Source organism: Polychytrium aggregatum (genome assembly GCF_025602895.1).
Source record: "Polychytrium aggregatum strain JEL109 chromosome Unknown BJ171scaffold_24, whole genome shotgun sequence".
NCBI classification, from domain to species: domain Eukaryota; kingdom Fungi; phylum Chytridiomycota; class Chytridiomycetes; order Polychytriales; genus Polychytrium; species Polychytrium aggregatum.
In genome coordinates this window covers 287,867-314,438 of record NW_026516226.1, presented here as the reverse complement: position 1 = coordinate 314,438, position 26,572 = coordinate 287,867, and the positions used below count along the sequence as shown (strand labels likewise).

General features: G+C 58.3%; 10 protein-coding genes and 4 non-coding genes across 14 annotated transcripts; 11 read left to right on the top strand and 3 right to left on the bottom strand.

The window, feature by feature from the left end:
* Window positions 1-150: 150 nt before the first annotated feature.
* On the bottom strand, window positions 151-2,780 carry BJ171DRAFT_568913 (uncharacterized protein). The gene has a single exon (XM_053113541.1). It carries the CDS (start codon window positions 2,455-2,457, stop codon window positions 268-270), a length of 2,190 nt encoding a protein of 729 aa, XP_052965569.1. The 5' UTR covers window positions 2,458-2,780; the 3' UTR covers window positions 151-267.
* Window positions 2,781-3,117: 337 nt separating this feature from the next.
* On the top strand, window positions 3,118-5,341 carry BJ171DRAFT_425291 (tetrapyrrole methylase; the record flags this gene model as incomplete). Its single annotated transcript, XM_053107710.1, has 3 exons — window positions 3,118-3,528; window positions 3,891-4,143; window positions 4,491-5,341. The coding sequence occupies 3 exons, from the start codon at window positions 3,118-3,120 to the stop codon at window positions 5,339-5,341; spliced, it is 1,515 nt and encodes a 504-aa protein (XP_052965568.1).
* A 790-nt stretch (window positions 5,342-6,131) lies between these two features.
* Window positions 6,132-7,154, top strand: BJ171DRAFT_475837 (uncharacterized protein; the record flags this gene model as incomplete). The annotated part of the gene is made up of 3 exons (XM_053108802.1): window positions 6,132-6,174; window positions 6,365-6,503; window positions 6,659-7,154. The coding sequence occupies 3 exons, from the start codon at window positions 6,132-6,134 to the stop codon at window positions 7,152-7,154; spliced, it is 678 nt and encodes a 225-aa protein (XP_052965567.1).
* Window positions 7,155-9,361: 2,207 nt separating this feature from the next.
* On the top strand, window positions 9,362-11,048 carry BJ171DRAFT_509751 (uncharacterized protein). Its single transcript, XM_053111433.1, has 3 exons — window positions 9,362-9,529; window positions 9,740-9,872; window positions 10,123-11,048. The coding sequence occupies exons 1-3, from the start codon at window positions 9,484-9,486 to the stop codon at window positions 10,595-10,597; spliced, it is 654 nt and encodes a 217-aa protein (XP_052965566.1). The 5' UTR covers window positions 9,362-9,483; the 3' UTR covers window positions 10,598-11,048.
* Window positions 11,049-11,276: 228 nt separating this feature from the next.
* BJ171DRAFT_509750 (uncharacterized protein) lies at window positions 11,277-12,724 on the bottom strand. Its single transcript, XM_053111432.1, has one exon. The coding sequence runs from the start codon at window positions 12,382-12,384 to the stop codon at window positions 11,455-11,457; it is 930 nt and encodes a 309-aa protein (XP_052965565.1). The 5' UTR covers window positions 12,385-12,724; the 3' UTR covers window positions 11,277-11,454.
* A 402-nt stretch (window positions 12,725-13,126) lies between these two features.
* BJ171DRAFT_509746 (uncharacterized protein) lies at window positions 13,127-16,786 on the top strand. Its single transcript, XM_053111431.1, has 11 exons — window positions 13,127-13,694; window positions 13,796-13,926; window positions 14,094-14,338; window positions 14,388-14,415; window positions 14,616-14,695; window positions 14,868-14,939; window positions 15,073-15,249; window positions 15,417-15,457; window positions 15,712-15,871; window positions 16,091-16,229; window positions 16,418-16,786. Exons 1-11 carry the CDS (start codon window positions 13,562-13,564, stop codon window positions 16,727-16,729), a joined length of 1,518 nt encoding a protein of 505 aa, XP_052965564.1. The 5' UTR covers window positions 13,127-13,561; the 3' UTR covers window positions 16,730-16,786.
* A 251-nt stretch (window positions 16,787-17,037) lies between these two features.
* Window positions 17,038-17,109, top strand: BJ171DRAFT_t161. The gene has a single exon. It is a non-coding gene; the product is annotated as a tRNA-Glu (tRNA).
* A 3-nt stretch (window positions 17,110-17,112) lies between these two features.
* On the top strand, window positions 17,113-17,184 carry BJ171DRAFT_t162. Its single transcript has one exon. It is a non-coding gene; the product is annotated as a tRNA-Gln (tRNA).
* A 71-nt stretch (window positions 17,185-17,255) lies between these two features.
* BJ171DRAFT_509741 (uncharacterized protein) lies at window positions 17,256-19,065 on the top strand. Its single transcript, XM_053111430.1, has 5 exons — window positions 17,256-17,476; window positions 17,682-17,708; window positions 17,911-18,026; window positions 18,231-18,324; window positions 18,762-19,065. Exons 1-5 carry the CDS (start codon window positions 17,444-17,446, stop codon window positions 19,038-19,040), a joined length of 549 nt encoding a protein of 182 aa, XP_052965563.1. The 5' UTR covers window positions 17,256-17,443; the 3' UTR covers window positions 19,041-19,065.
* A 489-nt stretch (window positions 19,066-19,554) lies between these two features.
* On the top strand, window positions 19,555-21,184 carry BJ171DRAFT_509739 (uncharacterized protein). The gene has a single exon (XM_053111429.1). It carries the CDS (start codon window positions 19,813-19,815, stop codon window positions 20,956-20,958), a length of 1,146 nt encoding a protein of 381 aa, XP_052965562.1. The 5' UTR covers window positions 19,555-19,812; the 3' UTR covers window positions 20,959-21,184.
* Window positions 21,185-21,469: 285 nt separating this feature from the next.
* BJ171DRAFT_509738 (Rhodanese-like domain-containing protein) lies at window positions 21,470-23,197 on the bottom strand. The gene is made up of 6 exons (XM_053111428.1): window positions 22,864-23,197; window positions 22,691-22,725; window positions 22,452-22,604; window positions 22,215-22,327; window positions 21,889-22,073; window positions 21,470-21,777 (listed from the first exon to the last, which is right to left on the bottom strand). Exons 1-6 carry the CDS (start codon window positions 23,168-23,170, stop codon window positions 21,641-21,643), a joined length of 930 nt encoding a protein of 309 aa, XP_052965561.1. The 5' UTR covers window positions 23,171-23,197; the 3' UTR covers window positions 21,470-21,640.
* A 163-nt stretch (window positions 23,198-23,360) lies between these two features.
* BJ171DRAFT_509736 (Scramblase-domain-containing protein) lies at window positions 23,361-25,503 on the top strand. The gene is made up of 8 exons (XM_053111427.1): window positions 23,361-23,521; window positions 23,625-23,897; window positions 23,978-24,024; window positions 24,110-24,315; window positions 24,417-24,458; window positions 24,553-24,670; window positions 24,745-24,890; window positions 25,010-25,503. Exons 1-8 carry the CDS (start codon window positions 23,374-23,376, stop codon window positions 25,347-25,349), a joined length of 1,320 nt encoding a protein of 439 aa, XP_052965560.1. The 5' UTR covers window positions 23,361-23,373; the 3' UTR covers window positions 25,350-25,503.
* Window positions 25,504-26,024: 521 nt separating this feature from the next.
* On the top strand, window positions 26,025-26,096 carry BJ171DRAFT_t163. The gene has a single exon. It is a non-coding gene; the product is annotated as a tRNA-Glu (tRNA).
* A 5-nt stretch (window positions 26,097-26,101) lies between these two features.
* Window positions 26,102-26,174, top strand: BJ171DRAFT_t164. Its single transcript has one exon. It is a non-coding gene; the product is annotated as a tRNA-Thr (tRNA).
* Window positions 26,175-26,572: the final 398 nt, after the last annotated feature.

Here is a 26,572-nt window from a genome sequence, read left to right as displayed (position 1 = left end):
GCCACGGCTGCCTCCAGATGATCAGCGGACTTCAGGGCTCTGATGCCAGAGAACAGGGTCACCGTCCCGTTTGTTTTGGAACAACTGCCACTGGTGCTGGGCTATGGAACAAGCGGCACGTTTCGTTGTGTCTGCACCCGTAGATGTATTGCACATACTTGCTGGCGACAACCTGCCGTACTCCACGCTGGAGATGTTACCCTCATCTGCGGCTGCTGCCACTAACATGTACTTCTGCATGCGCTCTTGATCCCGACTCGCGCACATTCATCGTTGCAGCGCTGGTACTGCTCGGGAGGGGTCTGCAGGCCGCTTCGAGTACTGGTCATTCAGATTGATGGACTTTAGTCGAACGCTGATCCGCAGTGAATCTCCGTCAGGGCGCTCCCGCGGCGATGGCGCCTCGGACCCGATGGAGCTGATCGACACGAGCGACGACGAACTGGAGCCTCCCGAACTTGGCTCTTTGGACATTGCCATGGCTTGTTCCCTCGCCCAGGTCTGTGCCGTTGGCCAAGAAACGCGGGTGTATGGGTTTGCTCTTGCCGTGTCCAAGATCGAGATGGCTACGGCCTTGCCCATGCCTTCCAGCTCGTCAACAGACCATCCCTTGCCCAATATTGCTTTCGGATATACCGGTGGACTTGACAAGCCAGCATCCCGCATCCGTCGTGGAGTCACCCTTGTCGGCTTCTGGCAGCAGTGGTAGTTGGCCTCGATCGTATAGCTATGGACGATCCCAAACTCGCGGAACATGACCGCCCGGCCGCTTCGGTCGCGGTTCATATTGTCGCTCCGTTCTTGGAGAGAGCGTGCGCTTCCGGCCGAATCCGGGGCTTCGTAGCGCAGAAACTCGCACTTTTGAATGTCAAACTGCGGGCAGTTGAGCTCCATGCACCGAGCAAACATCCAGGATTGAATGCGGTCGTCGAGCAACGGGAGCCGGTTGCCAAACAGAAAGCACCCGAATTTGTTGGCATGGCCGTGAAAATCGAAATAGTATGCGATCGACCCAAGCATCGACAGGTAGCCGATATACTGCTTCGTTGCGTGGATGGTCGGATGCAGCACTGGGTCCGGGTCGTCGTAGACTCGATTGAGGTTAACTGCACGACCATCGCCACGATAGCAGCCCAGGCGCACACCGTCCGGGTTCAGCATCGGGACGATCTTGAAAACAAACATGCTCCTCAGGAGCTTGGCTCGAGGATCGGCCGAGATAATAAAGCCGAGAAACCCGTCCAACATGTAACTGGCCACCGCTTCACCAGGATGCACCCGTCCGCTCACAAACACGAACCGCTTCCCAGCGGCCTTGGCGCCTTGCTTAGTCCGGGACTTGCGATTGCCAACCGGAATGTCGCGGCGGGAGGATCGCGAAGTGCGGCTCGAGTTGCTGTCGCTGGCAGGACTGGTGCTGTGGGATCCTGAGGAATCGCCGGTGTCGCCGCCGTCGAGTGATGGTCTCTGATTCTGCTCGTTTGCCATCAGAAATCGCTTGGCTCTTGGGATAGCCCTGTCAGGGAAGAGCCCTTGGATGCGGCAATCCTCTTCAATCTCGAGCATGTCCTCAGTGGACGTGATTGTCAGAACCTCGATCGGGAGTTTTTCGATCGATTCGGCCAAAGTATCGCGATGCCAGTAGAGGCTGCCGACCTCCGCGGTTGTGCCAGCAGTCTTTCCAAGACGATCGATCGAGGCGTGTGTGTCTTGGATGGACTTTCTCACCGTCTGAGTGATCGAGGGCAGGCTCGGGACAGCCTTTGGGTTGTGGGCCTTGAACAATGCATCGAGGCAGTTCAGTCGGAGATGGAGATCAGCACACGAGTACGGCATCCCGTATGCAAAGTAGTACTTGATATCAATGCGCGGGAGCTGCTGCAGCTCTGTCGAGGACATTGCCTCGTAGAAGTCAAACTCGAAGCAGAGCCGCATGCCCGAGTCGAATGCTTTGAAGAGCGGGGCCCGTGAGATCCGCTTCCAGCCTCCGTCGCCGTCCCGGCGGAAGAATGGCCGCATCCCTGCCACAAAGAGCTTCTGGACCTTGTTCAGGTTCGGAAAGATCAACTGGACGGGCTTTGTAAGGCGAGTGAGAGAGTCGCTACCCCGACTCGGAAGCATTCGCCTGGCCGATGCTCCCTTGGCTGGCGAGGACAATGTTTTCTTGGGGCCAGCGCTCGCATCCGAACGATTCTCGCTGCAGACTTCTGGGCCAGATGCGAGCCGAACGGAAAAGTGGAACCATGTCCTGTTCTTGTCGCTAGATGACAGGGTTGCGCCTTCCTCGGCGCCATCGGGCCGTGTGAACAGAACAAATCGCCGGGTTCCCTTCGTCGCCGGAAAAGGGGCCGCAGACGAGTCCTCGAGACCAGCGCCGCCCAGCGGATCAACAACACTTTCGAGGTTGCCGGAGTCAAAGTCCGAGTCAAACTCGAACTCGTCGATCTGGACCTTCATCACGACAGAACGATGGGACGCAGAGGCCAACGGGGCTGGCGGTGAAGAGGAGAGGCGGCTTATCCGAAGCAGGTTACTCGAAATATGTGAATGGCCCGACGGTGTGGATTGTGTGCAAATGACGTATTCGTGATTGGTATTGGCGCTCGTTACAGCGAACTTGATTTGAACCGGGACACCTTCACATCGGTTGATGCTGATCGATCTGGCTGGACGGCTTGGATCGGTACCCAAACCAGCGACCTTGCCTGTTCGCTCGCTGTGCTGGATACTTCGCCCCACACAGGGAAATGATTATATCCACTTGACGGTGTGTGATGAGCGGTGTATGTTCAGGGCCCTGCTGTCGAGTGCCCGCCTGCCATGCTGGATACGGCCCTGAGTCGACCATGCCTGTCCCATGGCCCACGCCATTCCACGTGCCCGACTGCGCTGCCAAAAAAAGCCACACCGAAATCAGGCACAGGGCTGATTGCGCTCTTTCGAGCATACCGTCCCGATCAAGCCAGACCAAGCTGAGCTGTCGAACAGAAAGACCGAGCCGCACTGTCCACGACCGAACCGCACTGTGCAAGTCCTCGCCAGAAAAGCAGAACTGCCCGAGAACCCCTACCCGCCATCTCTCTTCTCCCAAGTACAGCCACTCTCCCTCCAACCGCCATGGCCGAGCTCAAACAGGTCCACGGACAGGCGTCATTCCTGGCCGCCCTACGACTCGCTGACAAGCACGTCCTCATCGTCGGAGGAGGCAAGGAAGCCACCGGGCGTATCTTCTTCGCCCTAGACGCCGATGCCCGGGTCACGATCGTAGCGCCGCAGACCGGCCTCACGGCCGCTGTGCAGCAACGCATCGACCTGGGCCAGGTGCGCCATCTGGACCGCAACTTTGACGACGCCGATCTGGACCTCGACGGCGGTGTCTATATGGTCCTGTCCTGCATTGACGATCACGAAGAGTCGGCCCGGATCGCACAGCTGTGCCGTGCTCGAAGCATCCTCGTCAACTGCGCCGATATCCCGGACCTCTGCGACTTTTACTTCATGGCTCAGTATCGCGAGGGGCCGTTGCAGGTCAGCAGCCAATAGCAGGGTTGACCGGCACTCGCATGGACCGGAAAGCGCTTGCCCTCAGTTGGAGAATCGCTTGGGATTTGGCCGGCATGAGCGTCGTCGCATCTGTGTCCGATGGATTGCATATGGCGTCCTGTCGATGCACTAACGCAGCGTCACATCAACATCCCGGTACCAAATATGCATCTGTCGATGCAATCGACGACCCACACCCCAATCCAATCGATGGCTTGCGACCTTACCGATGCGGAATTCATCCCAACTGGATATCTGCAACCCACATCCAATGCGCAATACCGCCCATGCCGTCCATGCAATGACGCCGCTGATCCTTTGATCTGTTTGTGGATGCGGCTCGCCAGATCGGCATCTCCACCAACGGCTGCGGCCCTCGACTAGCTGCCCGCCTCCGAAGCCATGTGGTCAGCTCGCTTCCTGGCGGACCCGAGCAAACATGCCGGGCTGTTGAACGGATCGGCAACCTGCGAAAGCGGGTCCGCGAGCGACATGCGGACATGAGCCCCGAGTCGGTCGACCGGCGCATGCGCTGGTTCAGCCGCCTCTGCGACCAGTGGAGCTTTGAAGACATGGCCAAGATGACCGAAGACGAGGTGTGTGTGCGCCCGGAAAATGCTCGGGCGTGGCAGAGTTTGCGATTAGACCGTTGAATCGCTGGTCTGGTCATTGACACTACAATGCTGCTGATCCTATTGCGCAGGTGATGAAGTTGCTGGACTCGTACGAGCGGGGCGAGGCACCCCCTCCCCAAGCCTCCATCTCCCGAGGCTCCCGGTCCCAAGACATAGCTGCCCAGGCGTCATCTCGCCCCCAGGGGACGCTTGGTTTCCTTGGAGGTATCGCTACCGCCGGACTCAGCAGCATTTCGGCTGCCAAGGGATACGGCACGACAGCGCTCCAGACGGTCTCGTACTCAACCCTGTCGTACATCCAGCAGACCGGAGCTGCTTTGGTGGGCATTCCGGTGTCGATTGTATCGATGGTCGGATCCGGAGTTCGAGCTCTCCCGCTTCCGCTTCCGCTCGGGTTCGGCCGACGCGCTGGCAAGTTGATTCTGGTGGGAGCAGGCCCAGGACCGGCCGATCTGCTCACGCTCCGGGCGGCCGAGGCCCTCAAGACGGCCGACGTGGTTGTGTCGGACCAACTGGTGTCGCCGTCGGTGCTCAAGTTGATCCGAAAGTCGGCCCTCAGGTTTGTGCCGCGCAAGGCTGCGGGCCAGTCCGACCGTGCCCAGCTCAGCGCCAACGACATGTGCCTCGAAGAGCTGAAGAAAGGCCGAACCGTCGTCCGGCTCAAGGGCGGCGACCCGTTCCTGTTTGGTCGGGGTGGCGAAGAAGTGGCATTCTTCCGTGAGCAGGGATACGAGCCCACGGTTGTGCCTGGCATCAGCTCCTGCATTGCCGTCCCCGAGGCCGCAATGATCCCTGTGACCCACCGCGGCGTTGCCGACCAGGTGCTGGTACTCTCAGGCCGTGGCGAGAATGGCGCCTATCCAAACATCCCGCCGTACTACGAGAAGCGTTCGACGGTCGTTCTGATGTCTGTCCTGCGGCTGAAGGAGCTTGTCCAGCTGTTCTCGGAGCAGGAATATCCAAGCGCGACTCCCGTGGCTGTGATCGAGAACGGAACTCTGCCGGAGCAGCGGGTCGTCACAGGCACCCTCGAGACAATTGTCGAGATTGTGGCCGCGGCAGCTGTGGGCAGCCCGTCGCTCATCGTCGTGGGAGAGTCAATCTGGGCATTGAATAGCCGGCCCGAGTCTGCAGAGGCTGTCAAACCAGCGGAACATAGTTGAACGGCGCCTGCCGAATCAATCTGTGGATGCGAATACACGCCATCGTTGTCATCGAGCGAGATGCTCCCGGTCATGCCTTGGAGGGAGCTGTATGTGAGGGCCGAGTGGGAACTGCGAGGGAGGGTGGCGGCTGTGTGGGGAGACTGTGAGAAACGCAAGCTGCAACCTCGAAGAGCATGGGATTTGCAGAAGTGCTCGGCGGTGAACAAGCTGTGGCGTTTCCTTCAGAGAGAAAAGAGTCTGTCCCGGTCGCTGCTGCTCAATTTCAACATGTTCCTGTGATGACTGCAGTCGCTGGAATCAATACGACATTTTTGGATCAGCAGCCAAACGATTTGTAGTCTCGTAACATCGTGGGCTGGCCATGATCCTCACCCGGGGACTGCCGAGGTGACCAGTTAACTATTGCCAGGGGCGTTGGGTTGTCGCGGAGTACATGTTAGACTGAGACCCCTGGCACCAAAGTTGGAGTCGCTGTCTTCATTTTCGACTGAGTGTTTGTTTGTTGTCGCGGAGCTGTGGAATCCGAGTGGGAGAAGCGAGCTATCGTCGGCAGAACAATCTGGGTTTGGTGCGCGGAGCAAACATCTGAGGGAATCGACGAAATTTGGGGGTATAAAAGCGGCGATGGTCTGGCCCCCCGAAGCGATACGCTAGATGTAGCAGCCCGCTGCAGCAGAATCCACAAGCCGTCGTCAGAACCCCGCTGGCTATTCAGCACATTCGCCGACTGGGGAAGCAGCCAATCGTCCAAACCAGCCAAGCTCCCGCTCCTCTGATTCAGTTCAAGATGAAGCTTTTGATCGCGTTGCTTGGTTTCGTAGCAGGAATGGGTAAGGATACGTGAGCGCCGCGATGGATACTGAGGGTTGATATCCAGTGCGACGGGAGACAAGTGCTGGAATCGAGTGCAGATGGCCCGCTGCGATCTTTGACAGGAGGCTGTCCTGCGATCGTAGTGGACAAGTATCAAACCAACTCTTGAAATCCCTGAGCTTGCTACTAAAACACTTCAAACCTCAGCGTCCTGTCAAGCGGCAACATACAGCTGCTCGTCTGGCATCAACTGCGGGAACGATGTCGAGTGTCTCTCGACTTGCAGCAACATTGTCGTGATGGGAACCGTTTCACAGGTGATTTCACCAAACGGTACTGTCCTTGGGTAGGTCGGTGGTGAAATCGGCGGCGGCATCAGACTGGGCGGTCTCTCGAATGCTCATCGATAGAGCATAGTGTGCCGGCACTGGTACGACAGATACTGGCGCTAACAGTACTGACCCTGGTGGCGGGTGGATGCTGACCTGCTGCCGCTTCCAGCCCAGGCTCCACCTACTCCGCCAGCGTGGTGGTCCAATGCAGTTTTAAAGGCGGCGTATCGCTGGCCGGCCAAGTCCTGACGATCTCGGGGTTCAGTAACCCACCGGCAACGCCCACCAACTCCTGCAACGGCAGCATTTCCGCGGACGGCAAGCAGTACCTCTTCTTCATTTACATCTCCAGCCTGTCGACGTCGACCGTCAAGACCTATGCCATCTCGACGGTCTGCTACGGAGGCATTCCCGTGACTGCCGACAGTATCCAGCACGTCAGCAACGTTATCGGAGCCAGTGTCGGCACAAGCGGTGCGCTGTTTGGAAGCGCGAGCTGCACACTTCCGGCTCCTCAAGCCCCTCCTCCCCCGCCTCCAACGGTGTCGGGTGGATCGGGCGGCAGCTTCATCGCGGGGAGCGACGCCGTCTCGCCGCGACTGGGCAAGTTTGCCGTCGCTGTCGCTGGCATGGGGTCGCTGGTGGCACTGCTGGCGGCTAACTAGAAGTACCAAGGAACTGAAGCGATGCGGAACGACATGAAGCGATGTGGAGCGATGTGCGGTGATATGCAATTGGAACGATAGGGGCGATAGGAAGCACTAGCCCGCTCATCCAGTCGCAGAATACATAACCACTGTTAACGAGCGACCGGCACTGTTTTGCGAATCCTTCAGCCCACACGGAGTGGGCGAGAGCAGTCATAAAAGTGGGGATGTACAAACGAAGGGCGGTAGTGTGTTGCAAGGAACAGGCAGGCTCGAGGCAGCGGAGGGGAGTCGTAGAGCATGGATATATCGACCACATTGAAGAAATATCGCCATTCACTGCAATGCTTGTGCATTTCTGCTCCATATTGTAGCTCCGACGCCGAGATTCGCTGGAGGAAGGGCGTGAGACAGGACTGCGACCAGACTGAGAGCGCAAACGGAACAGACTGGCAGCACAAGCGGAACAGAGTTGGCAATCTGTGCTTCTCCGAATCAGTTTTTCGAGAGCGCTGTTCCAGAAAGCAGCAGTGTGCTTCTGCCAAGGTTACCAAACACTGAGGCAAGGCTGGCGCAGACGACACAGGCTCCCAAAGTCGCAGCGATGCCAGAGGGATTTGCGAGCAGAGCCAGGGTCAGAGCCGGACTTGAAGTGCTTGCTATCTCGGCGACGCACTATCGATTCAACCAGAGACCACCGCGATGAACTTGAGCGGCACGCTGTTCCTCTTGTCGCTTCTAGGTATGGCAGATACATCGTATGAGGAGCAGAGGCTGAAAAGGAGAGCCACGGTGGTGTGTGTGGAGTACTGGCGGGGCGAGAAGGGACAAGTCTGCCAGATTGCAAACTGACGGCTCTGCGCTCTCAGCAGCGGAGGTGTACGCAGGATACTATCCATGCACAGCTTCGTATCCATGCCCCAACAGCGATATTGAATGCCTCAGCACATGCAGCCCGTACATTGTGCTGGGGCGGGTCATCAACGTCAACACGGGCACCGGATTGCCGGCGTGAGTGTTGCTGCTGTGGCCGATGCTGGTAGTGATGCTCGTAGTGATGCTGGTACTAGTACTGGGACTGGGACTGGTACTGGCTGTGAGGGTGAATTGCAAATATGCTGCACGCACACAACGTCCAAGCCCGAGACTGATGCTGGCTGTGCTCACTCGGACGGGCCACCTCGGAACTCGATCGCCAGGGCCAGCGGAAACTACTCGGCCAATGTCCTTGTGCAGTGCAGCTTCAAGGGCAGCTTCTACGGGAACATCATGACCATCAACAACTTCAACCATGCCCCCAACATCACCCGGGCACAGCCAACCGCCGCAGTGCCGACCAACGAAGTGTGCCAGGCGGACGTCAGCGTGGGCGACACCCGGCTGTTCTTTTTTAACTCGACGACATACAAGAATGTGCTGCTGGGGACGTCCTTCACGATCTACAATCTGACATCGATCTGCTACGGAGGGTTTGCGGTGACGAACGATACCGTCCAGCACCTCAGCAATGTCGTGGGGCTGTACCCGAGCACCGGGACAGGCACGAACGGCACGCAGTACGGCAATCCGTGGTGTGCTCTGCCGACGCCGCTGTCGACGCCGGCCCCTGCGCCGAACAACGGGCTGCAAGTCGTCAACGGGACCAACGGAACCAAAATTGTGATGGTGTATTCGGAAGGACAGAGGCCCGGATGGTCGGCGGGGCTGGCGACAGCGCTGGTCGCGATGGCGGTAGCGGTGGTGGTGGGAGCAGTCCGGGAATAGACCATGCTCGCCGTCCCTGATGCTCCTGATGCTCCTGATGCTCCTGATGCTCCTGATGCTCCTGATGCTCCTGATGCTCCTGATGCTCCTGATGCTCGACCCAGATCCTTGGGCCGGCGACAGGCCTGGTGCATGTGCATGCACAGAACGGCCAGGCCATGTTGGTCGAGTGCCATGGCCACCACGTTGGTGACCGTGGGCATCACCGCGGTCCCCCACCACCACCACCTCCACCGCCAACCACAGCCGCATCCAGAAGCCCAAACGCGCACCGCAGCTGGTGCCACACGACCAGCGCGCGTCGCAGCACACGGCGGCCACAGTACAGTGTTGCGCAGCATGCACGCGCAGCCGGCCACGCGCTCCCATTGGCGGGCGCCGCGGCGCGCCTTCCTTTTCCGGCCGGCCTTCTTTTCCGACGTCGTCCCTGTCGAGGCGCTTTTCGGTCGGCCGCTCTTTGGCTTTGGGTGCCGATCGCCTCTCTTTTCCTCATAAGCGCTTCTGCTGCCAGCATTCGTCTAGTCTGTCCGGCCATCTGTCCATCTCTCCATCTGCACACCACTCCGTCAGTCCATCCGCCGCCATGAAGTCCATCACTGCTCTCTCGCTCCTGGCCCTCGCCGGCTCTGGTAAGACCCGCTTTCTGTATCGCCGGCTGGGGTGTGGCCTGGCCTATTCCTGTGTGCTGCAGACAGAGGAGTGCACCGCCGGGGACCTATCGAAACTGCCGCTTTGCATCCACTTATGCCATCTACTCTATCGCCATGCTCTATCACCACCACCATCATGCGCTATCGCCTCTCTCTATTCCCCGCTGTGTCTGCGTGCTGGTTGTGCAGCGCTCGCCCAGACCGACGGCACCTTCACCTGCAGCGTCATTCAGAGCTGCGGTAGCAACGCCCAGTGCCTGGCGACCTGCACGCAGTACACTCTGCTCGGCACCGTCGTCGACCTGGTCGGCAACTCGTCGGGGTAAGTGTGTTGTCCGCGCAGGTTGTGTCGGGTCTGGCGACAGAGACCAAACGAACGACCAAGGCCGCTTCTGTTGTTATTGTTATTGTTATTGCTGTTGCTACTGTTGCTGCCGTTGCCGCTGTTGTTCTCCAATCCCACACTCTCCCGACACTGCCACTTGTTATTTACCCTCGGCTTGATCATCAACGGCCATCTCTAATTACTGTCTTTCACCACCATCCGCCCATCTGTCCATCGCTCCAAACAGCCCCGGCGCCAACTACTCGGCCGACATCTCCGTTGCCTGCGACTATAAGGGTCAGCCCTCGCTCGCCGGCAAGACCATCACCGTCAGCGGCTTCAGCAACCCCCCTCTGCAGCACACCGACTCGTGCAATGCCACCATTGCCCCCGGCACCACCGATCTCTTCTTTGTCTACGTGAGCAGCCCTGCCGGTGCTGCCATCACCTACAGCATCTCGACCGTCTGCTATGGCGGCATCCCGGCCACCCCCGCCAACCTGCTCGCCGTCTCGGTTGCCCTCGGCGACACTGGCCGCGCTGGCTTGACCGGAAACTGCACCCTGCCCACTCCGACGCCGTCGCCCTCGCCTGTCGCCGCCAGCAGCACTACCAGCTCGTCCCCGAGCTCCAAGCCCTCGTCCTCCGCTGCCACCCTGGCCGTCCCCTTGGTCTCGCTTGCCTTTGGTGCTGCTGTTGCCGTCCTTGGTCTAACGCTCTAAACTAAAGCGACATCGACATCGACATTGGTCAAACTCGGCCCCATTCCCAGTCCATCGCATTTCTTTACCGATCCGATCCTGTCCGATCCAATCCGATCCAATCCGATCTAATCCCATCTGGTCCGCTTCGATCCCCCCCCCGTCCATGTCTCCTCCAGCCTTTGCGCCAACTTGTCCTCGCCTGGGGCTGTCGTCAACCTCCGCCCTGGCTTGACTGGCTCGGCCCGGCTTGGGTCCGCTTCGATCAGTTTGCCTCCTCCCCCAATCGACCTCGCGACCCTGTTCTCTCGCTCTTGTCTCTGCCCTTTCTTTTTTTTTTCTTCTCTCGCTCTCTTTCTTTTACCCTCTCCTTGAACTGAGGCAGCGCTCGCCAATCTCGAGAACCCCGAGACGCTGCCCAGCCTCTGCTTGCTTCTAGATCTTAAATACACATTCACTCATCAGCCACGAATGCTATGATGATCGGTCGACCAAAAGACCGCTGCTGTGTGCAGATCAGAGTCGCAATGGCAATGCGGCTGCACGTTTGCACACTTGAAGGTCGACTGTCGCTGCAAATGGCAAGCAAGGATGGCAACGACCACCATAAGCCAGTGAAACAGATCCAATCTCGAGTGCACCTCACAACACCACACACCACACCTCTGCCATATATCTGAGCACGGGATAGAGCTTGGGATTGAACAAAAAAAAAAGAATTTATTTGAAAATCAGGATTTTGGAAATGGGCTCACAAGAATCGATCGAGAGGAAAATGTCGGATGGAATGGAGATGAAATGGATGGAAATGGAACGAGATGGAGAGGGAAAATCGTGAGTTGCGGGAGAAGCTGCAAACAGAGGGCCACCTCCGTCGCTCACAGCGGCTTGTCGAGCTCGGCAATGCCGAGACCGACCTCGCCGAGGAGAACATTGGCGTGGCTGAGAGCAGCCTTGAGGGCCTCAATCTCCTTGACGCGGGCGGCGTCGCGCTCGTTCATGGCGTTGAGCTGGGCCTGGAACTTGGCGCGCTCGGCAGCCATCTCCTTGATCTGGCGCTCGAGCGTGTCCATGCGTTCGGCCTTGCGTTGGCGGGAGCGGCGCGCGGCGTCCGTGTTCTTCTGGCGCTTGAGCTGCTCCTCGGCAATGATCTCGGCGGCGGTCACGTTGCGCTTCTGCCCACGGTAGGTTTGCTGGATCGTGATTGGCGGAATGTTTGCGACGGACGTGGCAGGAGCGGCCGCGCTTGGAGGAGGGGGCTGCTGCTTGATTGCGCCAGCAATGGCGAGTCCAATCAAGGCGCCGAGATCAATGCCGGAGGAGGGCAGCACCGGCGTCGAAGGCGTCGAGACCACGGGCGTGGCAGGAGTCCAAGGAATGCTGATGCTGGGCGAGGGCATCGCAGCAGCCTGGGTCAGGCTGGGCGTTGACGGGAACAGGGCCAAGGACGAGGCCGCAGGCGAGGCGAAGGGGTCGCTGCAGACAAACTCGGACAGGGGCGACTGCTGGGGGGTGGGGAAGAGCGAGTTGGAAAAGTCCTGGAGGCACTCGTTCGCAGGGGAAACGGTGGGGCTGGTTGCAAAGCCGAGCGGCAGACGCGATTCGGCGAGCAAAGCAGGAGCCGAGGCCGAGAGGCCCGCAGGCATCAGCAGGTCCTGCAGAAGCATCGCCGTGCTGTGGCTGCCATCGAGCGAGGCAAACAGGTCCGCCGAGGAGACGAGGGGCGACGTTTGGAGGGAACTAGGGCCGGAGGGGCCAAAGTTGAATTCCAGAGGGTTGAAGTCGAATTCTGAGGAAGTCATTGGCATAGTAGTGATTTTCAAGGTCGAAACAGAGGGAGGAAATGAACTGGGGGGAGGTGGTTCAAAACGAAAAAAAGGGCAGAAGCTGGGTAGGTCGAGCTTAAAGAGATTTTACTTTCACGAACGGAGTCATGATGGGCAGAATGAGTGCAGCAAACTAAAAGTTTGAGACTATAAATTACGAGCGAGTCAACACATTTTGAAAAAGAGAGAGAGGAGAGATGAGAATCTCAGGTGCGCTTGGGGGGCGGGACGCGGATTTAACAGCACATGGTTGCGGGTCTATGAGTGGGATATGTGTTCTAGTAAGGAGGGAGGGTGTGCGAGGAAGAGAAGAAAAAAAAAAGGAGGGGGGAGGGCGGCGGGCGGCGGGACGGCTTTATAGCGGCTGAGCCACAGCGGCGGCGAGAGCGCAGCCGAGGGCGAGAGCGCGGCTCGCGCGGGCGAGAAGCGGACGAGAAGCGGACGAGAGGCGGCGGCATTTGTCACGGTGCGCAGCACGAGCCACCGCCCGAAAAGGAAGGCGGCCACGGCGGCAGCGGGTCACCGGGCCGGCGCGCGATTGGCCGGCGCGGCGCTGACAAGGGCGCAGTTGTGGCACAGGCGTGGGCGGACATGCTCGGTCGGACAAGCGCCGCGCTTGGCACCGTGGGTTTGGCGGGGGGGATCAAGGTGGCAGGGGAGCTGTGCCTGATTGGGGATCATCTTGGGGTCATGAGGGCGACGCAAGCAAGGCCTTGGGGGGAATGCCAGCACGAGTGTCTTGGAGGATGCATGCAGGACGGCCTTCGGGGTGTCTGGAGGGGACAGCAGGAGCAAGCGCGAGGGCAAAGGCTCTGGGCAGCGCATGCCAGGATCAAAGCGAGCCAGCTGAAGCGGGAGAGCAGATATGCGGGCTGAATGGCGTCGGTCGACCGCCCGGCCGAACGCCGCCGCGATGAACTTGGCTGACGAGACATTGTGGGGCGATATCGTCGTTCTGCAGTCGGTGCATCGCATTCGGGAATCGCCGTGCCGGTGCAAGCCTTGGACATGATTGCCGATTCTCCGCGTGTGTGTCGCGGGCAGCGTCTCGACAAGTCCATCTGCGCATGTCCAGCCCTCGTCAGCCATTTGCTCTCCCTTCATCGTCACGAACAGCGAACGAACCAGCCAGCCAGCGAACCAACCAGCCCCGACAACCATGAACCTGCCGGCGCCATCTGCACGGCACAGGCCGCCGACGGGCATAGGCTCGCTCGTGCCCGATACCGTCGTCAGCAGCTTCTATGGCGTGGTCGTTTCTCTCTCCGAAATCCGCAAGTCCAAGGGAACCGGTAGCGATCACATCCCTGTCCGTCCAGCAAGCATACGGCTCGCTGCATCTCGCCCAAGATGATCAGTCTTAATCCGTGCCCCCATGACTCTCTTGTACCAGACTGCGTTATGAGCGTCATCCTCAGCGACCCATCGTATCCGCAAGGCATGGCCGTCAATATCTTCCGGCCGACCCCAGAGATGTTTCCCGTCGTTGCAAAGGAAGACATTCTGAAATGCCACCATATCCGTGTAAGGCCCACGAGAGGATCGATCTGATCCGGGGCCCATAGTGCGATCGTGCAGAAGGCTGTTACTCATGGCACGGAAAGGACCAGGAAGCTCTCGCAGCTCACGGCCCATCTCTCATCCTTCAACACACACATCGCTCTGGGGGCGGTTGGTCTTGGATCGCCCAGATATCTAGATACAGCGGCAGGTTGCAAGGTGTGTCGACCCGAGGCTCGCAGTTCGTCGTCGTCGATACACTCGATTCGAGGCGCCCTCCACCAACCCGTCCATCCCTGAGCGAAGCCGATATTGCGATCTCGACCGAGCTGAGGCACTGGCGCACCAGCACCATCTACCAGCCGAGCGCTTCGAAATCCGGGGTAGGACGCCGATGCTGGGCACGCCGGACAGGCCGGGCAAACGGGGCAGGTTGGTCCGGGCTTGAAGCGCAAAATCATGCGGATCTGTGACTTGGACGACAGCCAGGAGTATTGTGACATGTTTGTCCAGGTGGGTCTGGCTCGCAGTGCATTCTTGAGAACGGGGACGAACTGGCTGCTTTGAGCCGGAGCCATGACTATGGCCATAGCTCATGAACGCCAGGATCGCCACTGCTGAGCGGCGTGATTGCCTCGATCGTGATGCTTGACTGGCTTTGCCAGCGAGCAACAATGCTCATCCGCCATTCTTGTTAATCGTCGGGCACACAGATCGTCCACAAATGCGAAGGCGGAAGTGGCGAGCGACTTGTTCTACTCGTCACGGATTATACAGCCAACCCTCGTTGCTTGTAAGTACCCTGAACACTGTCTCGTGGTCGACACTGGACCAAGACACCAACCAGGTGTCGCTGTCAATATCGGCAACACAGCCGGCAGCGTCGCAGGGAGGGGCCATCCGCCAGCGATCAAGTCGTAAACGCACAGCTGATATCGCTCTCCCAAACCCTGGCCTCGATCCAGCGCCGCAAGATACAATCCCGGTGCAGACGACCCCGTCCTCCCAAGTGACATGCTCATCAACCTGACGCTCTGGTGCGGTGACCGCTTCACCATGCCTTCTTCGCACTCATCGCAGACCGATTTGCACGCTTGGCTCGGACTGTGGCGCATCCAACTGAACCCTCCGACACTGTCTTCGTGCTGTGCACCAATGCTTCGTACACAGGGACAACCATGCGGTATTCGGCAGCCAGTTCAAGCAAAACGACTACGTCTGGTTTCAAAATGTGCACGTTCGCAAGCGATCAGACGGTCTCGTCGAACTGTCGATCCACGGCGATGCCCACAAAAAATGCGGTGCCATAGTGAGCGCCGACGACCAGCGCATTGATGGCTTGATCAGGTGGGCCGATTGTCTCGGGTATCGAGGAGGAGAAGCTGCAGATGGGCTGTTCACTCAGTCTTGGCGATGATTCGCAGGGGCGCTCAAGCGATCACTCGTTTCCTCACCCAATGCAAAGCCGGAGGATGCCCAATTTGGCGGGATGCACTGACACACATCTGATTCAGACGCGAGCTCAAGTTTAAGCTCAAGAACCAGCCGATCTCAGGTTAGTGGCCGACTGTGTTGGTACTCTTGCCACTCGGACCACATGCAGCGTGGCTCGTATGAGCGCCGACAGCTGTCGACCCGAAACTCAGTTTGCCGCATGCACTCCATGCTGAGTGATGTTGTGGTGGAAGCGGCTGCGTATCTTTGAGCTTGGGTTGCCCATCCCAGCGAGAGGCTCGCGTCCGCTGTCGATAGGACAAGCAAATCACCAAAGCCGAGCCTTCCCCCCCCCCAAATCGCTCATCCCTTTAGATGTTACCCCAATCGGCCAGCAATGGCCCACCCGAAAGACCCTTCGCGAGCTTTCCCAAGAGCGAGAGGGATACTTTGTCTGCAAAGTCAAAGTCCTGGACTATCGTCCCGTGAACCTGAGGGATTTTACATGCCAACTGTGTCCAGATTGCAACGCAAGGTATGGAAAGACGGCACTCATCCCGCCAGTATTACAAAGCAGTCATCAGTCTTTGCTGCAGAGGCGCACAGCAATCGAGTGGCCTGTTTGACCAGATCGTGGCCAGACCAGCCTCGACGCTATTGGGTTTCTTTTGATTCCGACGACGACCATGGATTCCGACTGTGCGTGATCGTTTCATCATGCTTTCTCATTCAACCACCGGTCATTCCCACCCAGAGGGCAGCCTGGAATGCAGCTTGAACAGTGTCCCTCGTGTGGCAGCATCGCCATCCGCAACAGCTACGTGTACATGTTCTCGCTCCTGGTGACGGACGATACCCATATTCTCCCGGTGGGCGTCTCGCACGATGACGGGGTAAGTCTCGGCATTGGGTCGCATGAAGACGATTGCAAGTGTGGCTATGAGACGGTCTCGCTGCCTCTTGAGTACCAGAACCCTGGGCATACAGCCCAGCGTACTCTGTGGAATGAATCAACCTGCACCTTTCTGACGACGACGCTGTTATGGGGGGGGCGGTGTGATCCTCCTCTACTCTTCACCAGCGCCATTTGCTCGGCGTACCACCCTCAGATCTCCATGCCGACGAACATGCGCTGAAGCAACTAAAGAACAGCCTTGGCCGAGTGTGGAATACCGAAACTGATTCGTCGATCGCTCGGCCGATAGAGTCGACGACGCTCGACATTGGAATCTATGTCGCCCAGCTCGAGAACAGCGTGACAGCCTACAAACTGTGCGGAACCGAGTTAGTCCACCTGGGGGTGCTTGACGGCCTAGAGGACGGCGCGACGGCACTTTCGACGGAAACGACCGTGGCTGCACCTCGACCCGCGGGCGCCATCCGATTTGGATGAAGCACATGGAATCCAATGCCGTCCGAAATACATACCACTGCGGCAAGTGCCACTCGATCTGTGTGCTTGATGGCGTGAGCATGCGAGAGCGAGCAGATCGTGGGTGCTGTTTGCACATCCGCTGCGACCGGAGGCGATCTGGGCGCAGAGAGGATGTGTGCGTGTCCCGTGGAAACATGGCCAAGTTGATGTTGCCAGGCCGCATTCTCTGCCATCGTCGCAAGAACACCTCTGGGCACCCAGCGGGAAGCACCAGGCTCAGGAACCCGAGTTCGGGTCCGCTCTGTGCGACACGACGCTTCTCTGAATCCGCATTGGTCCAGTGGCTAGGAATTCTCGCTCTCACCGAGACGGCCGGGGTTCGATTCCCCGATGCGGAAATCGGTTCCATAGTGTAGTGGTTAGCACTCAGGATTCTGACTCCTGCAACCCGAGTTCAAATCTCGGTGGGACCTCTTTTTGCTGCGATCCATATTCTATTTTTCTCTACTTTTCTTGCCCTTCCTCCTATCTCTTCATCTTTGCAGCTGTTTGTGCTGGGCCATTTCCGTGCTCGGCCCATCTGCACCGGCGGCTCTGCCCTGTCGCTCGTTTTGTCTGGGTTTTTCTGCGCGCCTCCGCGTTTCGTCACATTTTTTTTTTTTTCCTGTTCGTCTGCGTCCCATCCAGCCCGTCCATCCCATCCATCCCATCTGTTCGCTGGACGTCGCCACCATGTCGTCAAAACGTGATGCCGCCGTCAAAGGGGTAAGGACTTCTCCTCGTCCATCGCTTGGTGATCGCTGGTCTGTCGCAACCAGAGACTGCGATCGTGCCCTTCGTTCCTCTCGTCCCCTCCTCCCGGTTGCAGCACACGATGGCATAAGCCGCCGCTCTTTGCCAGTCGGCGAAAGTCGACAGTGATGACCGTCTCTAACAGGTTTGCTCGTTCACCCTTGCGATATGCAACCAGCTATCGAGCAAAATCCTGGGCATGAAGGTATAGGATCTTGCAATCCCACAATCCTCCAATCTTGCAATCTTGCAATCTTGCAGTCTCGGACGGGACGGGGACATGCGAAATAGCGAAATGGCTCAACGCAGTTTCATCCAGAGCCCTTGCTGGCTTTACACGAGTCCATATCCCAGTCACCAGATGCGCTCGAGCTTACCGAGTCTGTATACCCCCACTGCCCCTCCAGTTCATGCAGCGGCAACACGAAGCCAATATCCGATCGCAGCTGGAGGAGCAGCGACAAAAGGAACTGAAAGAATCACAGTGGACCCTCCAGGTCTCTGGACTCGATACCGTCAAAAAGTACGCCGCCCGATATGTGCTGTCGAAGCATGATTGTTGTCCTTGATCGAGTCTGTGGGGCCAGTCTCGTCCTGAGGGAGCGATTTGTCGCAAAGTCTGCTTTTAGCAGTGCCCTCTTACTCTTGCCCCGACGGAAAGCGACTCCGGACACATCTGCTATCTGCGGAAGGTGCTCAACATTGTGGCCATCTATGTTGCCCGCAGGCCCGTCAAAATCACCCAAGACACAAGCTACATGGCGTTCTCGGATGTAGCTGTCGGACGAAAGTCGTTTGGAACATTCAACAAAGAAGTCGAGGTAGGAATTTGCATGTGGGCTGCTCCGATTGTGGGGCGAGAGGCGACCCTATCTCTTGCTTGGACCAAGCATCGGCCAGTGCCGAACCCGTGTGGTAATACCAAAGTAGCAGACAAGCTTTCGCCTGGAGCACATGGATGCAAGCGGATCCTCAAGCCCTCGCCTGGGCAACCATCGCTCTGGACATCAAGCGCTGTGGATCCGCTGTTGTGCTCTTTCGCCAAAGACAGCCGAGCGCCCCATGTCCGTCTGGAGCCCATCCAACAGGATTCTGGACGACATGGCCCCGTCCCATAGCGCCGATACTCAACGCGGGGCAACTCTCCCACGGGTCCGAGATCACCCTGCTTCCTGCCCCAGCACACCCACGTTCCCCACTTGTCCTGACGGGCCCATTCCTCCTCCATCTGCTCCAACTCAATACGCACGCGGCGAAGAAACTGGCAAGCGAGCAAATCAAAACCGGCAAGCTCAACACGGCAATAGAAAACGAGAGGCGGGCAACCATCAGCGACGAAGAAATGGCTATCCGCCTGGCGTCGCAGCAACAGTCCTCGCTGGACATACCTGTTAGTGCCGGCCAGAAGCGGAAGAAGCCCCAGGACACCGACGAGTCGCCTGCATCAGCCGCGAGCACTCCCGAACCCAAGCGGGCGCAGGTTGACCTGAGCGGGCCGGGAAAGGCCACACGATTCCAGTTCCTCAAGCCAAAATAAAGCGCATCAGACCATGGACAACCAACCAACATACCCAGAGCGATAGCGTATTGTCGCAATTCGCCCCCCCCCTCCACTCCACATCCACATCCACGACTTGTCAATCTGCCCTCCATGCCGTCCCGGGCTCTGGTTTCCCTCAGCCACATCGGCCACTACATGTCCTTGTCGTCGCAAGCGCCAGCCCACCGACAAACGACCACACAGGTCGTCATGTTTGGTGAGGCTTTGCTCCGAACCGCCGTCCAGGTGCGGCAGCCGGGGACATGTGGGCGTCTGTCCTGCATCGTCGCCTTGCCGGATTGGGTCCTGCCAACATCCACGTTCCGCCCGGGCCGTCGCCGCTTCTTCATACCAAACCCACCGGCCGAGCACGCACCGCCAGCAGCGCACAGCGCACAGCCCCGTCGGATGGCGTGAGCGATGCACCGATTGGCCACGAGCCAGTGCACGCGGCTGGTGCTGCGTGCTGGCTCTCTGGCTTGCTCTTGGCCTCGGCCACATGCACGATCATAAAACGGTCGCTCAATTTTTTCTTCCTCCCGTCGGCGCTCTCGCTTCTGCCGCCTTGCCGACCAGTCCTCCTGCGGGCATTGAGCCGCCAGCACCGGCATCCACAACCCCGTTTGCAATCTGCAAACCCCCCCCGGCCGGATCAGCCAGCGTGACGACGCGCCCTGCTGGAACTCAACTCCCCGGTCATCGCATGAATCCACGCGCCGCCTGCTATCTTCAATAGTCCGACCAACCCCAGAGACACCGCTGTGCAAGCATGGGTGTCCTTGGCGCTCTCTGCATTGCGCTTGCCGCCGCTCAAGTCGCCTCGACCCAACCTATTGTACCTGACACCGCACCTGTCGCCGGCGAGAATGGGCTGATCAGCAGCGTCTCCCCGACCCTCATCGTCTTGGTGGGCTGTGTTGCCGCCGCGGCTCTCGTCGGCCTTATGATCCTCGGATGGAAGCGTAAGCCGTCTAATGGCCAATCCGAGCCCAGTTCACCACCGGCCCAGCAACGGCCCGCAGGCACGCCACTATCACCCAGGGACGACGCCGTCGCCAGAGAACTCGAGCACATTACCATTCATCGGCGGCAGATGCTCTCCCAGAAGAACCCAAAGCCCCCAGTGTTTCCCAACGACAGCCAGGGCTTCGACATAATCACTCCATCCTCGCATTCTGAGCCGCTCAAGGCCACGTTTATCAAGTCACCCGGGACGAGTCCCCGGTCGAGCGTCAGCATCAATATCTCGACTCCACATGGCTCTGCACCGTCCACACCCGTCCTGAATCCCTTGACTCTGTCTGCGCCATCACTCCAAGTCTCGCTATCGTCTAGTCCCCGGGCTCGTCTCTCTATGCTGTACAGCCCCAGTCTGCCCCTCGTTACGTTGCCCGGCCCGTCCGTGGGATCGTACGAATCCCAGGTCCTGGACGACCTGGAGTGGATGGAGGATGGGCTCCCGCGGATGAAGGCCTCAAGTCTTTTTGTAGACTCGGCCTCCCTGACGCTGCGCTCGGCTCTCTCCGACGCCTCCTCGACCCCGAGCTACTCCTCGCACTCGACAAGCACCGACTGCAGCGACAGCCATGCTCTTGTCGTCGACAAGAGCCCCTATCCTCTGCCCTTGCCCATGAACAGAGTGCGCTCCGCCACGACCATCTCAGTCCCGACCGAAATCGCCGACATTCCCCACCGCCCTCGCTCCCACTCCCAGTCCAACGAGCGCTATCTCGCCGCTTCAAAGGATCTTGATCATACCGGAAAAATTCTCGAGCGCCATCGTCTCAAGAGGCAGTCCGTCAGGATTGGCTTGCCGGCGCACCAGCACCCGCCCCCGGCGACGTTTGAATTTGAATACTCGCCACGAACGCCTCCTCCGTTCACACGCAACCCACTCCCGAAACTCCCAGAGTGAATCTGATTCTACTCCCCTTGTTCGCCATTCGCCATACCGACTCCCAGACCACCATTTCTCTGCCCTATAACTTGTATCTATACCATGCATATATCTTCCCGCCACCATTACTCCTTTCTCCATGCATCCCTTCATTCACCTTGCTCTAGTCTAGTCATTAATCCACATGTACCCCCTTCGCGCTCTAAATATAGTTCCGATCAGTTTTGTTATTGTAAAAATCCAGTTTCTGAAGGCTCGATCATGTCACTATTCAGACCGATCGAGGAAAGAAACACTGTCCTTCCAACCGTAACCAGGACGTCCAGATGTCATCGTTACCAGCAAGCCGACCCCCTTTTTCTAAACATGCCGCCCGGTTTCTGAGTCAAGGCTGTCGGTTTCTTTTCTGGATCCTGAATACACATCCATCGCCAGACATCGCCAGACACCCATGGCCCAGACTACATGGCGAGCGACTCGCTCGACCCGATCCGACCACCTCGATATCGAGATATCGCACCAAGCTGTATGTGGTTGACCCGGCCGATGCGGCAACGATATATTTGGCTGCAGATTCAAGCCGAAATCCTCGCCCAGTCTACTTTCGCATTTGTGCATGGAAAATGCCGGGATCGCCCCAGGCAATGCCTGGTGGCTCTCGGTTGGAGATGGCACCCGCGGGAAATAGTGCGCACGGCTCTTAGCGCGGGCCACAGTCCTCGATGATGCTTGTAGGCTTCGAGGCGTACTCAGTCCAAGAACCGTCGTAGACAGAGATTTGCTCGGCGCCAGCCTGCTCTTGCGCAACGTAGTTGACCGCAGCAGTAATACCGCTGCCTGGAGGTAGAGCGAATAGTGAGGAAATTCCCGGTCAGTCCGTGGCGGTAGGTACAATGCCAGGTGCAGCTGCTGCACAGCTTGCATGTGTTGGGCGGCACCATCGCTTACCACAGGAGTTGACGATCGGCAGGCTCAGGTTGACACCCTTGGTGCGATAGAGCTCCCGGAGCTTGTCGGCTGGCAAAAGGGTCTTGCTGGCCGGGTCGTAGAGCTCATTAAAAGGAACACAGACCGAGTTGGGCATGTGGCCGCTGCTGAGGCCCACGCGAGGCTCAGGGTCGCTGCCCTGGAATCTGGTTGCCGCAAATGAATGTGGTCCTGAGCAGACTGCACCGACGCCATCAAACATCGGCTATCGCCTCTGGCAGCCACGCCCGGACCAGCAGCGAGTCGATCCAGCTGCCAGCTGCCAGATGACGGTGCTCGGTACTGACCTTCCAAGAGAGCGAGCATCTACGATCTGCTCGGCCTTGGTCGCAGAAATCTGGGTGATCTGGCTGTAATCCCGAACAAGTTGGGGGTGAAACACAGCTTGGAAGTTCGTTTTCTGTTGAGAGGGTATGCCGGTCGAGGGTGTGGCTGTCGGTGAACAGGCGAGTCCATCGGCTGCAGATCAGAGTGCCTCTTGCAAACAGGCAGTGACGCTTTGGGTATCGCCTCGGACACCTTACCGAGAAGCCGTCGACAGTGCCGGACTCGACGGGTCGCTGCTCGTTGATCCATTTTGGAATACCGCCATCGAGGACCGACACTTTCTGATGCCCAAAGACCTTGAAGGTCCAGTACACTCGGCAGGCAGAAACGACGCCGTTGAAATCATAGACCTGGACCAGAGCCAAGATACTACGCTCAGCCACCTCAAGTCCGCGTCCAGAAGCTATCCCGTACCAATAACAGGCAGTGCACTTACGACAATATGGTCGTCGTTGGAGATGCCAAGCTGGCCTGAGACGAGTATGTGTCAGATAGAGTCAAGAGCAAGTCGCCGCCAGAGCTGCAGCATGCTGGTCCGAGCCCGCGCACTCCAAAGCCCAATCCAGCCCAGTCCCGTCGCAGTCGCAGAGAACGAATAGATGCATTTACCAACTTGCTCTTCAAACTGCTTAGTCGAGGGAAGCATGTGGGGCAAGTTGGTGGCCTGGTCGGCAATCCTGTCGATGTCAAAGAAGCGAGCTCCAGGGACATGCTGGGCAAGATACTCCTCGAAAGCATTCCGCTTCAGAGCAGGCATGTGCCAAGAGCCGTCCAGCACCACGACAGAGCCAAGGTTGTCCTGGAGCCACTGGGTGGACACGAGCGACGAGAGGCTGCGGGATGGGCTGGAGGCCATGAGGGGTCGGAAGCAGCGGCGGGCAAGCCGGGGGGCGGTCAGAAGGTTGAGGAGAGCCATTGATCGATCGCCGGGGTGGAAGGAACGGAGACATGGGCAAGGGACGAGCGAAAACAAGGGCACCGCTTCATATCTCTCTCTCTCTCTCTCTCTCTCTCTCTCTCTCTCTCTCTCTCTCTCTCTCTCTCTCTCTCTCTCTCTCTCGTCTTATTGCCAACTGGCAATTCGGCCTGGCTGGCCCAGACTGCGTCCCCCATCTCACAATGAACGCCCGAAGCATCGCTGGGGCCATCCGCTCCATAGGCTCGACACCCACGGCCTCCAGGCTGTTGTATGGGCGCCCCGCCTTTCTCACCTCCAGTCTGGCCCACCATGTCGCTCATCGGGCCCTTCGAACTGCACCCAGCGGAGGTTCGTTAGTTTGCGCTGTCATGACCACCACAACCACTCCCCTCCCCTTCCCTTTGAAACGGAGCCGCACATCTCCATATTCTTACGTAGCCGACTCCGTTAGCTCCAAGGCAAGACCACTTCTACAAGCAGCCCGAGCGGCGAACGCAAGCACGGCCAAAGGAGCCTGCCAGCTCCGAAGCGGCCGCCACTCCCGAAACCGCAACCGACTTTGTGCCCGTTCCGGCCGAGGCGATCACACAGATCTCCGACATTGTCGACATCCCTGCCGACAGTCCCGATGCGACCTTGACCACGGCATCATCGGCGTACAGTGTATTGGCCCACTCGGCCCTCATGGTTGGAAGGCAGCTTGAGATGATGAACATCCTCATAGGTACGGGTCAGGGATGTGTTCTGAAGCACCCGGCTGCCTTCTCGGCGACCTGAGCACACACTTATCTCAGGCTTTGGCAGGCTACGAGCAAGCAAACAAGTATTCGATCACAGACGCCTCTGGAAATGTAAGCTGCACACCGTATTGGCACCCCCGCCACATCTTCACTCCGAGTCGTAACTCACCTGCCTTCTGATGTACCCTGGATGCAGAACGTGGGCTTCATCGCAGAAGACGAGAGCACCTTCACCGGATCGCTTCTCCGACAACTCATGCGGACACGGCGTGCATTCGGTGCGGACATCCTCGACAGGAACGGCCAGCTTGTGCTCAAGGTTCGACGGCCGGTGAAGTGGCTCCTCAACAGCACGATTTCAGTCCTTGATTCTCATGACCAATGCATTGGCGAGGTTAAACAGTAAGCAGAATCGGCACCGGCAAGCCATTCACATGAGAGCCCTCTTGCATGGCTGTACCTGCTGGTGACACGCTGGTGACTGACAGGACGTCATTTGACAGATCTTGGCACCCATGGCGTCGCAAATACGATCTTTTCGTCGGGTATGTGCACCTGTGAGCCTCGACGGCTCGAAATCGGCATGCCTTTCTCCGAAAGCACATCATCAACCGATCTTTCCTGTTTGTATATGGGCAGCAAGCGACAATTTGCTGTCATCGATGTTCCTCTTCTGGCCTGGGACTTTGAGATCTGCGACGAGGGCAGCGGCTCCCTTGGCAGCATCAACCGCAACTTTAGTGGCTTTGCCCGCGAGGTAAATGTTGCCTTGAGGTGATGATAAAGCTTGCGGCTTGTCGCCAGTCATCTAACAGTACGCGCTCGCGATAGATCTTCACCGATTCAGGACAGTATGTCATTCGCATGGATGCAACCGAACAAAAGGTCCGCTCACTTGCCCTCGACGAGCGTGCCGTCATGCTGGCCTGTGCCATCAACATCGATATCGACTACTTTAGCCGACACTCCAACACCCAGTGAGTAGGGCGATCTGTATCATCGCTATTATCGCAGCCAAACCGAATATCCTCTCTCGCTGGGGTGCCTCTCAGTGTGCGGCATCCGTTTGACTCACACTATTGGATCATCTCACCAGCGGCGGGTTTTTGCCGGTGCCAGTAGTTGGCGCGACCTCTGTTCCGGCACCAGTTCCACCAGTCGGCCCTGGTGCTGGAATGCCGATGCCGATGCCAATCATCATCCCTGGAAGTGGCGAAGCGGCACCACAAGGAACGAACTCAACCACAGAGGCCTCCACCAGTGACCCTGGACAAACCGACTATAGTATTCCGCCTGCTCCGACTCCGCCCCCACCATCACCCGGAACCAACCAGTGGGGCGATGATGGCTTCTTGACCGATGAACAAGCGGGTGTCAGCAGCGGTGAGGGACTTTCGGGATGGACGTCCGTCATCAAAGATTTTTTCGAGGAATAGGACGATCGGAGGGGGGAACTGCTGTTTGTATCCAACAAGACACATCGCAAATGCTCGCTGAAAGGCGATGTGTTTGCTCAAATGTGATGCGCCATTGACCGAATTTAAGATTGGAGTCACTGGGGGAAATTATGAATGACAGAAGACTGCCTCCGCTCACCTAATGCCACAGATTGCAGGAGGAGGACGGGTTCGGCGGGAGGGATGGAATAACCAAAGGGATGGAATGGCCAAAGGGATGGAGTGGCCAAAGGGATGGAGTGGCCAGAGAGCCTTGGCCAGGGTTGTTGTTGTCAGCGAGAATGGGTCTGTCCCTGGAGCCTTCACCCTCGAGTTGTTTGTCCAAAGGCAGGCGGGCAACGGCTGGAGGATCAGATGAGGATCGGATGAGAGGGGTCACGTCCCCGGCCCTGATGCCCAGCTCATGCAAACAACGACGTCGATGGCGACGGCGAGGCGGGTAAGACGAGATGTGTGGGCGAAGTGGACGATATGTGCGGGGCGGTGGGTGAGTGGTGGGCGAGCGGTGGGTGAGCGGTGGGTGAGCATGGCCAGGGCCATGACAGGGCCCAGCCAGGGACAAAATGGCGGCAACGGGATGTTGCACAAGCAGCTGGTGTAACATGAATGTACAATAACCGTCTGGTAGGCGAGGCGGTGGACGAGGCCAACAAGTCCGCATTGGTCCAGTGGCTAGGATCCCTCGCTTTCACCGAGGTGGCCGGGGTTCGATTCCCCGATGCGGAAGACATGCCTTCTTGGCTCAGTTGGCAGAGCGTCTGCCTAGTAAGCAGAAGGTCACCAGTTCAATTCTGGTAGAAGGCATTTTTTGCTCGCTTTTGCTGTCCATGCTTCGATCTGTCTGCCGCTGATCGTTTCCTCGTCTTTCTGCATGCTCTGATGCTCTGATGTTCTGGTGTCCCTCAGTCCTGTGCTGTATCCTCCATCATCCATCCTCCATCATCCATCCGCTGCCCTGTACACTCTACTCTGCTTTCCCACTGTCGGTCTCGGTTTCGGCTCCAGTTCTTCCGCTGTGATGTGTCTGTTGCTCCGTTGCTCCGTTGCTCCGTTGCTGACCCGGGTGGTGGTGCTGCATTATACCGTCAGCAGTCCATCACCACCCGGTCGTGCCGTTGCCCTGATCTCGGCCGACCCTGCTTTCTTTCTGCTGCCGCACCATTCCATCCAGCGTCGCCCTGCTCCACTCTGGCACCTCAGCC

Coding starts and splice junctions, on each gene's coding strand:
- BJ171DRAFT_568913 (XM_053113541.1), bottom strand. CDS start 2,457: ATGAAGGTCCAGATCGACGAGTTCGAGTTTGACTCGGACTTTGACTCC.
- BJ171DRAFT_509751 (XM_053111433.1), top strand. CDS start 9,484: ATGAAGTCCATCACTGCTCTCTCGCTCCTGGCCCTCGCCGGCTCTG. Junction 9,530..9,739: donor CCTGGCCCTCGCCGGCTCTG/GTAAGACCCGCT, acceptor CTGGTTGTGCAG/CGCTCGCCCAGACCGACGGC. Junction 9,873..10,122: donor CTGGTCGGCAACTCGTCGGG/GTAAGTGTGTTG, acceptor CGCTCCAAACAG/CCCCGGCGCCAACTACTCGG.
- BJ171DRAFT_509750 (XM_053111432.1), bottom strand. CDS start 12,384: ATGCCAATGACTTCCTCAGAATTCGACTTCAACCCTCTGGAATTCAAC.
- BJ171DRAFT_509746 (XM_053111431.1), top strand. CDS start 13,562: ATGAACCTGCCGGCGCCATCTGCACGGCACAGGCCGCCGACGGGCATA. Junction 13,695..13,795: donor CCGCAAGTCCAAGGGAACCG/GTAGCGATCACA, acceptor CTCTTGTACCAG/ACTGCGTTATGAGCGTCATC. Junction 15,250..15,416: donor CGCATTGATGGCTTGATCAG/GTGGGCCGATTG, acceptor CATCTGATTCAG/ACGCGAGCTCAAGTTTAAGC.
- BJ171DRAFT_509741 (XM_053111430.1), top strand. CDS start 17,444: ATGTCGTCAAAACGTGATGCCGCCGTCAAAGGG. Junction 17,709..17,910: donor GCAAAATCCTGGGCATGAAG/GTATAGGATCTT, acceptor CTGCCCCTCCAG/TTCATGCAGCGGCAACACGA. Junction 18,325..18,761: donor CATTCAACAAAGAAGTCGAG/GTAGGAATTTGC, acceptor CACGCGGCGAAG/AAACTGGCAAGCGAGCAAAT.
- BJ171DRAFT_509739 (XM_053111429.1), top strand. CDS start 19,813: ATGGGTGTCCTTGGCGCTCTCTGCATTGCGCTTGCCGCCGCTCAAGTC.
- BJ171DRAFT_509738 (XM_053111428.1), bottom strand. CDS start 23,170: ATGGCTCTCCTCAACCTTCTGACCGCCCCCCGGCTTGCCCGCCGCTGC. Junction 22,328..22,451: donor GCACTGTCGACGGCTTCTCG/GTAAGGTGTCCG, acceptor CCCTCTCAACAG/AAAACGAACTTCCAAGCTGT. Junction 22,074..22,214: donor GATGCTCGCTCTCTTGGAAG/GTCAGTACCGAG, acceptor TGCGGCAACCAG/ATTCCAGGGCAGCGACCCTG.
- BJ171DRAFT_509736 (XM_053111427.1), top strand. CDS start 23,374: ATGAACGCCCGAAGCATCGCTGGGGCCATCCGCTCCATAGGCTCGACA. Junction 24,316..24,416: donor TGCATTGGCGAGGTTAAACA/GTAAGCAGAATC, acceptor GTCATTTGACAG/ATCTTGGCACCCATGGCGTC. Junction 24,459..24,552: donor AAATACGATCTTTTCGTCGG/GTATGTGCACCT, acceptor GTATATGGGCAG/CAAGCGACAATTTGCTGTCA.